This window comes from Pseudorasbora parva, chromosome 3 (assembly GCF_024679245.1).
Source record: "Pseudorasbora parva isolate DD20220531a chromosome 3, ASM2467924v1, whole genome shotgun sequence".
In the NCBI taxonomy this organism is placed as follows: Eukaryota; Metazoa; Chordata; class Actinopteri; order Cypriniformes; family Gobionidae; genus Pseudorasbora; species Pseudorasbora parva.
Genome location: NC_090174.1, coordinates 1165585 through 1178600, shown reverse-complemented (window position 1 = coordinate 1178600; position 13016 = coordinate 1165585). Strand labels below are relative to the sequence as shown.

Sequence of the window (13016 nt, the reverse complement as noted above, 5' to 3'; positions counted from 1 at the left end):
TTCGGATGGCAGCGTTCACATGTGTTCAAATGAACCGCACTAACCGGGCAACCGCACCAGGGTTCGTTTTAATCGAACCAAACATGACAAGTGTGAACACACCCTAAGAAACATTTACTAGACAAGCAACATTTGTCGTGTTTTGAGGGAAAACTACTCAAAATAAATGAGTTTTTGCTTAAAATAAGCAAAATAATCTGCCAATGGGGTGAGCAAAATAATCTTGTTTTCTGTTTGAATTAAAGGACAACTCCAAAGGATAAAGGATCAAAGGATAAAATTATACGTTTATCTTGATCGTTATATCTTTGAGTGAGTAGACTCGTGAGTACAGTCTATAGAGAAAAAAACTAACCGGATTGGTGCTTGCAACGCGGAGTTATTACAGTTAATGCCCAGAGCCGCCCTCAGCTAAACGGCAGCTTTGGGGGCATAAACGTAACGGGGGGCACAACATGCAATTAAAATGTCTGTCCGTCATGAACAGGTCCCTCACACGACAACGAGATGCGTTTAGCCACTTAGCCATTGTTTAAATTCACCTGTTTTAGCCGGCTAGCTGCGTCTCGCGCTGAAGTCCCGTGGGAACGCAGCGGTAGCCGGAAAGTCGAGAAGAGCATCGTGTTTATGAAGAGGCTCTGCTCATCGGCCCTCAGTATTGAACGTGTCCGAGAGAAACGGTTTTCGATTCTGTACCGTTACTGCTGATCCGATGAGGGCCGCTGCTCGTTCAGTATCAGCTGCTCGTGAGTTCATCAGATCTCTCAGCAAAACATGACTCAGTTCAATTATATATAATTCAAGACATTAGTTTATTTATATTCGGAGGGACTGTCACTCATGTCAGAAAGTGAGTAACTAGAGTAACGTGTGGGATCAGCGCTGATTTGAGACGCGAACCGTTTAGAACGATTCAGTCCGATTTGGTGAACTTGTTCGCCCGGTTCACTAAAAAGAACCGGTTCAAAAGAACGATTCGTTCGTGACCGGACTACACTAGAGCGATGATCCGATCGGGCTCGCGAGTGAAGAAGAAACGGTTCGCATTTGTGCCTTTCCGAATTGTATTAATTTGCAGCGAACACTTGACTAACTTATAAAGACACAACACAGCCGGGCCGGTGGAAGAATAATCCCATTCCGTGGGTAAAGACGGGTGCAGCCGCTGTGGAGGTAATGTACACTTTATTTATCCTTCCCTTTGGGCACACATGGCTTGAGGAAAGATGTACAGTAATTTAAAATAATCTTGCTTTACACACACGACGCTCTTCCCAACTGGACTGCCTATTTTCTGGCTACCGCTGCGTCCCCACGGGACTTCAGCGCGAGACGCAGCTAGCCGGCTAAAACAGGTGAATTTAAACAATGGCTAAGTGGCTAAACGGATCTCGTTGTCGTGTGAGGGACCTGTTTATGTCGGACAGACATTTTAATTGCATTGTGTGTCTGTTAAGCGGCTCTAGACACCCGTTACGTTTATGCCCCCAAAGCTGCCGTTTAGCTGAGGGCGGCTCTGGGCATTAACTGTAATAACTCCGCGTTGCAAGCACCAATCCGGTTCATTTTTTTCTCTATAGACTGAACTCACGAAGATATAACAATCAAGATAAACTTAAAAATTCGAGTTGTCCTTTAAGATTATTTTTCTTACCCCACTGGCAGATTATTTACCTTATTTTAAGCAAAAACTCTCTTCATTTTGAGTTATTTATTCCCAAAACAAGACGAATAGTATGTCTAGTAAATACTTCTTGTTTTAAGAATTTTTAGATGTTTGGAATAGAAACAAGACAAAAATACTGAGTAAGAAGAGCATTTTTTGCAGTGTATAAGGAAACGTACCGTTTGCTGTTGGAAGAAACGCCGTTCTGCCAGCTCTCGTTTCTCCCGGAGCATCCAGCACTGGAATGAGTGTCTGTTGAGCGGGTCATTTTGTTGCTTTCCATCACAGAAACTTCACTCTTGCGGTTCTGTCTCTCGACCACCGGTCTCTGGCTGGAAAAGCTCCGTTTGGAGAGCTCTCTCTTCTCAGAACCGGGGTCGCCGTGACCCGAATCCGCCAGCGAGTCGCCATGCGGGCCTCGTTTCTCCCTCCAGTCGCTGAAATCACTATTCTCAGAGCCTGTTTCCCAATCCTCAGCTTGCCCCGCGATCTCCTGCGGCCGGCCTCCAGGGTAATGATTGGGCCAATGCTCCTCCGGGCCTTTGGGTCGACCCGGCCATTGATTGGGAAAGTCTCCGTTAACGTAATCTTCGCTGTTCCATTGACCTCCTCCCTCGCGTTCCTGACGTAGACGCCTAAAGCGCGGGGGTTTATCCTGCCGCGGCGGACGCCGCCTTCGCAAGGGACGGTTATCGGGATTATCGTTATCAATATAGTAGCCTCCATCTCGATCCTCAACGCCGTTCTCTGCAAAAGAGCTGCTGAATTTCGGGGGGTAGTTTTCTGAGCGTTTAGAATAGGAGTCCGTGGCGAAGTTATAGCCGTTTTCCTGCGCAGGCGCGTTCCCGAATTGGCTCCCTCTCCCTCGCCATGTTGAAATATCCCTTGAGGCGAATCCACGGTTATACCCGGTGTTGAGTCGTGGCGGTAACGATCTTCCAAACACCCTAGCCGATTTCACCTTGGCGTCGCCGCTTTGATCGTCATTGTACACCTTGTTGGATCTCCACGATTCCCTATCGGCTCTCTTGACGTCTCCACACGCCTCTCCGTTTTCGGCGACCTTTTGACGAGGACGTTTGGGAAGCTCCTCGTATTCTGAGGCTTCGCTGTGTGTCTCGCTCGCGTTTCGCCTACGAGGTTTGCCTCGCTGCAGATCCTCACTCCTGAAATCTCGCGAGCCACGTCCGCGCGTAGATCTCGGCGCAGCTGAGCTATTGTAGGATCCTCGGTTACTCTCGCCACGTCCTCCGCGAGCTCCGCCGCGAGCACCGAAATCTCTGAAGCCACGCCCACGCCCGCGCCCCGTTCCTCTAGCCCCGGCGAACGCTTGCTCTTCATCGATAAAGATCCAGTTGTTCCGGCGTGGCGCTTCTCTATCAACGGCATCCTTCACGCCATCCCAACAGTTCTCCTTATGCAACTCTTCGGACAAGTTGCTCACCTTCTCGAATTTCGTAGCTTCTGGTTGTTTCTCAGAAGAGGAGGCGGATAAAGAGGCAGCGTGCCTGTTTGACATAACAGGAGTGTCTTTTTTCAGATCATAGACGTTTGTGACCACTTCCTTTTCTAGTCTGTACGGGACAGGCTTCTCTTCGGGCTCAGCCTTAGGCTTCTCGTTCTCCTTGTCTTCAACTTTTAAGGGCTTCAGCACAGGTTTCTTAATGGGTCCCGTCCTCCGAAAAGTTCTTCCGCTGGACTCTGAAGGCTGGCTTACGCTACTGCTACTCGAGCCATGATCGGACCACTGAGCCTGACAGCCGCCATCTTTCCTCAGACTTGGGTCCTTCCTCCAGAAATCAGAGTCGAAGCTTTTGTCTTTGCTATCGAAGGCTTCGTCTCGAGGATCCGCGGCTTCTTTCTGATGTCTAATGGACACGTCCCTGTGCTCGGCATCTCCAGGATGGGTCCTGATGAGTATCTGATGAGCGGCTTCATGGGAAAGCGATACGTCTGAGCTTCGGTTTTGGCGGAAGCCTTGATTGGTCAGTTCTTCCGCTGGACTATCTGTGCGTTCTTGACCGCGCTCTTCATACGAATCGTGTCTGGAGCACGATCTATCGCTCCGGTCATCCGCCGCCCTTTCGCCGTTCTCATGCTGTCTCTGATAGGGCGGCGTGAAGCTACGCGCAGACGAATAGCTATCCTGGTTCCACACTTGGTAAGGCTCAGTGGATGGTGCTCGCCTTTCCTGATGCATGCTGGGATGGCAGCCTTCATCAGAGGTTGAACCAGGGCTATTCAGGTGATCCTGCTGGATTACAGGTTTCACCAGACCTTTAAGATAAAACGAGAAATATCAGTATCACAATATAAACAATAATTTGCAGCATTTTTATGGACAAGTAGAGTTTAAAAACCTGCTGTCAACTTAAAGGTCTCCCTTATAAGTTTTACACCAAAGTAAAAGCTTGAGGGTTTATTGTTTGTAAGTACAGTTCTGCAAATGAACGATTTTCGCTGCTAAAATAGAACAAAACACTCAATATTGCATCTAAAATGTAAGTGATGTTAAGTGAATGTTAGTGAATGTTAATTAATTGTTTATGGAGCTGTCATATGAAATCAGTGTCATTTTCAGTCGTGATGGTATTCAGGAAAACGGCTTAAACGCTCTAGTGTTGTAATTTCTCCTCGAGAGGCTGCACGAGCGTCAACAGCGCGATCTTTTTATCGTCAGTTCATTATATATTATCATCCACTATTGATCGCAACTTACACTAAATTAATGCACAATCATTCTTGCATTTTGGTGATTCGCTGGTTATTTTTTGTTTAATCAGGCTCTTGTCCGTTGGGCAAGTAAAATTCTCTTTCACTGGTCCCTTCAAAACATCCACTTGTCCCGGACAAGCGTTAATGTCGAGTCCTGCAGGGGTACTTCAAATTGATATTTTATGTCACCGGGTAAACAGTTTGTGAAGTTAAAGGGTTAGTTCAGCCAAAAATGAAATGTCTGTCATTAACTCCTCTCCCTAATGTCGCTCCACACCCGTAAGACCTCCGTTCATCTTCACACACAGTTTAAGATATTTTATATTTAGTCCGAGAGCGTATGCAAGTGTATGCACACTATACTGTCCATGTCCAGAAAGGGCATAAAAACATCATCACAGTAGTCCATATGAGACATCAGTGGGTTAATTAGAGTCTCTTGAAGCATCCAAAATACATTTGGGTCCAAAAATAACAAAAACTACGACTTTATTCAGCATTGGCTTCTCTTCCGCGTTTGTGTTCAATCCTCAAATAAAGATTCAAACGGATATGAATCAGTGAATCGATTCATGATTCGGATCGCGTGTCAAACTGCTGAAATCACGTGACATTGGCGATACGAATCATGAATCAATTACCGTTTAAATCTTTACTTGAGGAACGTGGAAGAGAAGACAATGCTGAATAAAGTCGTAGTTTTTGAGTGACAGCCATGCAAAAACAGTTATTTACCGGAGGAGTGAACCCCAGGAGGGTAGAAGTCCACTGGGGAGCATCCCTGGGTCATGCGGGGGTCCATGTATGGAGGCATCATCATCCAGCGCGGGTCGAAGCCCAGGACATGAGGAGGATAGAAGCCTCTCTGCGGGTGAGCAGAGCTGGACTGGGTGGCATGACCCGACTGCTGCCACGCCGCCATCTTATACACCTGCTCCTACAATACACAGAGCAAACACTGTTAAAGGTCCTGTTCTTCACGATCCCATCTTTCAAACTTTAGTTAGTGTGTAATGTTGCTGTTAGAGCATAAATAATACCTGTATAATTATAAAGCTCAAAGTTCAATGCCAAGCGAGATATTTTATTTAACAGAAGTTAACATAGAGCGCGTGCATCGCCCCGTTATGGTAAGAGGCGGGACCTTTCCGGGCAACGTGCGCTAAGCTGCTGTCCAATCACAACACGGAAAGCGCTGGCCCAATCAGAACTCGTTACGTGTTTCTGAAGGAGGGACTTCATAGAGCAAGGAAATCATCAGGCCGTTTATAGGACAGAGGAAGCAGCGCTGGACAGATCAGTCCATTGTGTGAAAAATACTGTGTTTTTACACGCGAAACATTAAGTCGTGTGATATTGCACACTGTAAACACAATCAAAGCTTCGAAAACACAAAAACGGGACCTTTAATGAAATGAACCCAGAGTTTGTGTATAGTAGAGGCTGAATTTTTCGGGAGTCCCGCGGGATGGGAAACAAAATCACTATTAGGGCGGTGCGATATTGAAGAAAAATGCGATATGCAGAACCTTGTTGAATAATGCGATACGATAGTGTGTAAAATCTATTTAAATAATTTTTAAAAAATAATTTAACAATTCTGTGTTTCACATACTATCTGGGAAAAGAAAGCATCGCTACAACTTCTGAAAGTGACTAGCTGTGTTTTATGTGTCATAAATCCTAAGTATTCCTAATGTAATGTCAGTTGTGATGTTAATAAAGCGTGTCAGCGGGAGATTTACGGCTCATATTATCCCTCGTCAGTTCTGCAGCGTTTAGACTGAACCTCTTCTACTTCTGCTGACTGAGATGAGAACACATCTCTACAACGCTCTGGGTCTTAAGAGTCTGCGTTTGTGATATATTTCCTGCAAAACGCTCACTCGCTGTCTGGATGAGTTTACATCTGCTCTAAGTTTGCGTTTGTGTCCCCCATCACACATGCGCTCTTCAATAAGCCGACAGAAAGCAGGTTAATGTGTTAATGCGGTGCTCGTCGCGCAAAAACGGGGTAAGAGGCTAAAAGCCCTGTGCCGACCGGTTTATGCTTACGCAGTTTATGAGCTTACTCCGATAAAAGAAAACGGGTTACCGCGTTTACATGACCATATTCACTGTCGGCTTTTTAGGGATAATCGGCTTAAGAACGTGCATGGAAACGCACCCAATGTCTTCAGGAGCATTGGAAAATCACAAGTGGGTGTGTTTGATCAGGGTTGGAGCTTAACTCTGCAGCTCATTGGCCCTCCAGGGTAAGATTTGAATGATTTTTGAATGCTCTAGTGTATATTAGGGTTAGGTGTAGTCTCACCTGCTGCTGCTTCTGGAACCGTGGCGGCACAGGCTTCTGGTGCCGGCTGTAATCTGGGAGAGGAGATGTGGACTCAGGACCATCGTCTTCATTGTGGTAATTACAACCTTCATCTTTGTAATCCTGACTGGAGGACTCGGCCGGTGTGTCCAACACTTCTGTATTCAATGAGATGAAGTGTTTAAGCATTAGTTTACTTTAAATTAACTTTTGCTGATAGTTTCCTCACCCCCATGTCATCCAAGATGTCCATGTCTTTCTTCAGTCGGAAAGAAATGAAGGTTTTTGATGAAAACATTCCAGGATTTTTCTCCATATAATGGACTTCAATGGGCCTGAAAAGGCTCATGGTCCAAATGACAGTTTCAGTGAAGCTTCAAACGACACCAGACGATGAATACGGGTCTTATCTAGACAAACCAGTCATTTAACAGGGTATATGCAGGAATCCTGAAGTTAATTTTAATACCTTTTTAAGACTTTTTAAAGACCTTCTCAAAATATTTTAAGACCTCATCGCACTTCAAGTTCTAATCGGCAACAAACCTTTAATAAACAGTTGTAGTCGAATGTAGACTTAAAATCTCTATCGTAGGCCAATTTTGTATCGTTTATATCGCATATCTGTTACGCAACGTATGGAGGCCGACCAATCACCTAACTGCGCATTTCACAAAATACACGACGTCACCAGTAGACGGCGCTCGCCAGGGATGGAGATTAACTTTTTTCAAAGTCTACCACTCAATGTTTTTACCAGCCACGTTTTTGTTTTTAACTGACATTGTGTAACTGCATGTGAAAATTAATACTACAAGCTCTACAATGGCTTCCAGTTTTATGGTTTTTAGTCCCAAGAATGAAACTATTCGTTCTGGCATCTTTGAAGCGTGTTGACAACACACCGAGCAGAACATTGTCAGTAGGGACGCACCGAAATCACAATTCTTGGCCGAAACCAAAAAAGAAGAAACCAAAGCCGAAAACCGAAAAATAAAATTCAAACTTAAAATGTTTAACTCGACCTGACTCATGTTCATTAAATAATAATGTACCGCCTACTGGCCTGCAGAAAGGTGCAGAAATTGAATAAAGTAATCAAATGTAAAATAACTGCATATTTAACTGTTTAAATGAAAGATTAATCCTTATTAAACTTACAAAAGCTATTCAATCAAGAGCATTGTTTAATGTCAAACTAAATATAAGGACATCACTCAGGCAGCAGTAAAGGCTACTGCGCCTTTAAGACCTGAGGCAGGGATATGCTCGTCTGTCTCGACTGTGCACACTACACAGTTCACTTAAGGCATATTCAGACTGTGTCTGCTAAGATACTCATCAATATAGACATGTTGGCATACTTCTTGTGTGAGTTTGTCCGTTTAAGAGCAAAAACTCAATATTTGCGCGCTCTCGGATGATGCACAGCATCAGATCTCACAGAGCGCGCGAGTCTCACGGCGCATCTTCACGCAAGTGATGACAGAGAAAACGACTGGTCATATGCGCACATACGGCAGCACTTGCATGCATTGAACAAAGTTTACAAGGGTGAGAGTTGAAACAGCTCGGTAGGTGAAGCGAGTTTACCGCCACAACTCTAAATCAGCCGCGTCTGGCTGGTGGCGGTGCTAATGTCCATCCCTGACGCGCGCTCCGAGCCGATCTCAGACTGAGCGCCCCGTTGTTTTTTAATACTTATGGGGATGAAAATAAATATATTCATAAATTCTTTTTGGAGTCAAACTCTTTTGACAAAGCTTGAACAAAATACTTTCAAAATGTAAGACTTTAAAAAGCCGTGATAAGACTTTTTAATACTTTATAAGGGTCTTAATTTTCCCAAAATTGATTTATCACCTTTTAATACTTTTCAAGACCCCGCGGATACCCTGTTTAAACAAAAAATAAACATGTTTAAGTTTATCACAAATGCGTTGAAAAGGTCACGCTTGACGAAGGCGGAAGTACCACCTTGTTTAAAAGTGTGCAGAAGGAGCACAATACACACAGTCACATCTGTGTCAGTCTATCGTTTAAAAAGTTTTTACTAACACTAGTAAACACTGACTCGGTACTTCCGCCTTCGTCAAGCGTGACCTTTTCATAGGGCTGGGCGATAAATCGATTTTATCGATTAATTCGAGTTTGTAGTTTCATGTCGATTTTTGGGACTGAAAATCGTTTTTTTCCTTTAAAATCCGCCGACGCTCCCTCTGGGCTCCCGTAATGGCTCAGCGCTCCCCCGCGTGTTTGCCAGTGCCACAGAGATACACAAACAACAAGGATAGCGTCTAACAACAACATACAGTGTCATTGGGTCAGTTTTTCACAGAACAATTAACAATACCCCGCTGCAAAGTGTGTTTGAAGTCTGAACGGAACTGCGCTCATTTGAGCTGCGCGGACAACGAATGCAGCGCGAGCTCACACACGGGCCGATCTCGTGACAGACACGATACACAGCGCTGGAGATCCAGAGAGAGAGTGCTTAAATTCACCACAGAATTAATAACATCGCTACTGTGATCTAGTGGAAGCGTTCGCCGCAGAATTATCTCTTATGAACCACAGATATCAGATCAGACAGAGCTGAGCGAAGGTCAGGGGTTTCAGTCACAGATCTCCAACATTCACCATGATTTACTGTAGTAAAACCACACGGATTTAATGTTGTTGTCACTATTTATCTCAGGATTCGTACAACCTTTTGAGATTGAAATTCAAGCACTTTCCAATGGTTTCGTACACTTATTTGTAAACACGTAGCCTACTGCACTTATTTCCAGCACTTCAAAGCTCTAAATATCTAAAATATGCTATTATTAATGTGATGGTTTGTAAAACTAAAAGTTTAAAGGGGTCTTGTGAAAAGAATAGTATTTTAGTTAATTTTTTTAATGTTTAATCCATTTTGTGGCAAACAAGCATTTTTTATTAAAAAAAAAGATATGCAGTGCCCACCACTATAACCAGCAGAAGAGCACTTATTAGCCTTTCCACTCCCTAATATATGGAGAAAAGTACGAAGTCACCAAGTCTCATGAAAAACGAAATGACACAGAAAGCAAGTAAAGAGCTCATTTTATAATAACTGAAGCTGTCGGTCAGTTCAGTGTGAGAATATTGAAGAACAATGGCAATCTATATTTAATAATATCATTAGCATATTATTAAATAGCATAACATTTAAATTTTCCCTATACTTTTTTTGCACATTACTGTTGTTAATAAAAGTTAATTTGATCTGCATATCAATTAATAAACCTTTTATGTATACTGCAAAAGATATGGTGCCCATTTATACTGTGGAATGGTGTGGGTTATTCACATGCTGAAAGTTTGGCACCCCAGGTAGGCGCTCTACCAAGCAGCAAATATTTCACCTAAACAAAATAAAGTTAAAACTTGTTTTGAACAATTTCTTTGTCATGCAGATTGATTTAAAGTAGGAGAAAAATAAAATAAATAAATAAATAAATAAATAAAATAAAATCGAATAAAATCGTAAATCGATTTTTTTGGCAAAAAATCAGGGATTTTTTTTTTGGGCCATATCGCCCAGCCCTACCTTTTCAGCGTAATTGCGTCTCACGTGACTCCACTCATCACAGAACAGAGCAAAGCCAGCATTTGTGCTTATAAAACTTAAACATGTTTATTTTCTGTTTACCGGTAAATGAGCGATGGTTTGTCTAGATAAGACCCGTATTCATCGTCTGGTGCCGTTTGAAGCTTCACTGAAACTGTCATTTGGACCGTGAGCCGTTTGAGGCCCATTGAAGCCCATCCTCCTGGGACCCAGAAAAAAAAAGTTTTTCGAATTTTGTATTTTTTCATGTCATTAGATTGTTTGGAGCATAAGAAACAAATGGACACATAATTTTTGTGGAAAATTATATTTTATTCATATGTTATAATATGTCCTCTGTAGTTGACACCAGGACTCAGTTGTTAATTTTTTTTAATGAAATGAAATTGCATGTATAGGCAAAAACAATGGGATTTATTTTTAATTCACGAATACATTTTTAAGTTTCAGGATTTTTTTAAAACAAACTTTTTTTAAAGATGATTCTGAGCTATGTTATAAAATATATAACTGACTGCTTTGATATACCATCTTACTTTATGCAATATGTGGGTAAAATGGCCATACTTGGATTTTCCCATTCAATACAATGCATCGGTATATTGCATCTAATTTGCATATTATTGTGTTCTTGGTGCAACATGTAATGAAAAAAAGAAGTATAATAAGGGGAGTAATAATTGGCAACATTTTCATAATAATATGTAATATTTCATAGGAATATTGTTATGTATTTTATTTCCCTATTTACTTGTTGTGTCTCCAAAATGCCTGATAAACATGATTTATGTCCTGGTGTCCTCTACAGTGGACATTTATGAAATCAATGCCCTGTTCTGTAACAAAAAGTCATATTTTGATTAGAAACCCCATAGCATTTTCCTGAGATGCTGATTTATAACAAACAATAAGAAAATTAATCAGATTTAAATTATAATTACAAAATATTATCATATTTCCATAAGAGTGCTAAACATTAATGTCAGCCATTTTTAAAGACCAAGAAGTTGTTGTTGTCCTGGTGAAACCTCCAAACATTTGGTATCGTTGCAAAGCCCTGAATGTGCTCTATAAAGGACATCCTGACTCAAGACTGTGACGTGTGTGATGTCACAGAAACTCACTAAAATATAATGTCCACTACAGTGGACAAAAGTCTATTACTGGGTCCCAGGAGGATATGGAGGAAAATCCTGGAATGTTTTCATCAAAAACCTTCATTTCTTTCTGACTAAAGAAAAAGAAAATCTTGGATGGCATCGGGGTGAGAAATAGGGCTGTCATTAAAAAAAAAATCTAATTCGAACGGATCTCAATTAGCAAGCAATGTATTAGAATATCTACGATATGTTTACGGATGCCATAGTAACTCTCAACGGCCACCAGGACTTATACGGTTTTATAAAAGCTATTTATTTGTAGTAAAGAGTAATAATCATCTCAGATAAAATAAATTCTGATGACAGGTGCAGTTGAAGTAGTTGATTGTTTGCTTACATGTGTAGGTTAAGGGACAGTGTCATTATGCCAACATTATCTTCATAACTTCTTACAAAATAAGTTTATCCCTCAGAAAAATGTACTTTCCTCTCGTCAACATGCTTGGTGCATGAGCGCGGCTGTGTACGTCATAAGGACACACACTCAAAGTAATCGCGTCAGGTCGTTTACATGGTGAAATATATTGTTTGATCGATTCATGAAAAGGTTTATCCCATCCATCTTAAAACGATTACAATTTCATTCAGTTTGGGCATTTTTATTACGATTGATCAGGTGTTTCTATGGAGCATTTTCATCCAGATAGGACTTTTAAACCGATTACATTTCTCAATGTAAGCGCACCGACTGTAAAAAATTAGCACAACATGGCACTAAAAACTGGTTAGTTTATTTATAGTTCGATTACGGATATTTCACGTCATGTTTGAATTCATATCGAATAAAAAAATGACAGCCCTAGTGAGTAAATCATCAGCAAAAGTCTATTTAAAAGTGAGCTAATCCTTTAAAAGCAAAACCAGCCTAATTACCCAGAATTAGCCTACCTTTAGTGCCGTACTGCCAGCTTTCCTGGTGGTGTTTGGATGGCCTTCGGCCGGGCGACTGGATCAGCATCTCTTTGCTGTCGGCTTCTCTCAGCGTTTCTCCAGAGCGTGCGGGTTTCTCCGTTTTGCCGAATTTCTCATCCAGTTTTTTGAGTTTTTCGGCACAGGCAGCGAGCCTCTCTTCTCTGGCTCTCCTCTCCTCCTCCTCGCGGCGCCTGCGCGCTCGTTCCACGGCGGAGAGGTCAGCGGAGACGAACTTCCCCCGGGATGGAGGCTGTCTCTGGGGCTCCTCCTGCTCCTCTGCGGACTCACTGGTCCCACCGTTCTTCTGCTGGTGCTGCAATCATGAACAACAGAACAGAAGAACTCTAACACGGGATATAAAGGACAGGAGAACTTTAACAGTTCTCGAGTTAAGAAAACAAAAGCGTGTTTCAGAGTGAAGCGCAGCACTGTGTTCATTTACAGAAGTTCATTTCAAATCGCTGATTCATTCAGGAACGAATCCTTTGACCATCTTAATTTTAAGTAATTGAATAATTGATTCAGCTGATTAATTCAAACGGTTGATTCATTCAGGAACAAATCAATTGACCATCTTAATTAATAGCCATCGAATCACTGATTCATTCAAATGGCTGATCCATTAAAAAAACAGGGTAAGAGGCAAAAAACTAC

General features: G+C 42.3%; 1 protein-coding gene across 3 annotated transcripts in view; it reads right to left on the bottom strand.

Moving 5' to 3' along the window:
* The window catches only part of prrc2b (proline-rich coiled-coil 2B), a 56221-nt gene that overhangs the window by 22901 nt on the left and 20304 nt on the right, over positions 1-13016 (bottom strand). For all 3 annotated transcript variants that reach the window (XM_067437527.1, XM_067437528.1, XM_067437529.1), the window contains exons 12-15: positions 12339-12675; positions 6696-6853; positions 5117-5318; positions 1846-3943 (exon numbers count right to left, since the gene is read on the bottom strand). In XM_067437527.1, coding sequence (XP_067293628.1) covers positions 1846-3943; positions 5117-5318; positions 6696-6853; positions 12339-12675 — 2795 coding nt within the window. The remainder of the gene's footprint in view (positions 1-1845; positions 3944-5116; positions 5319-6695; positions 6854-12338; positions 12676-13016) is intronic.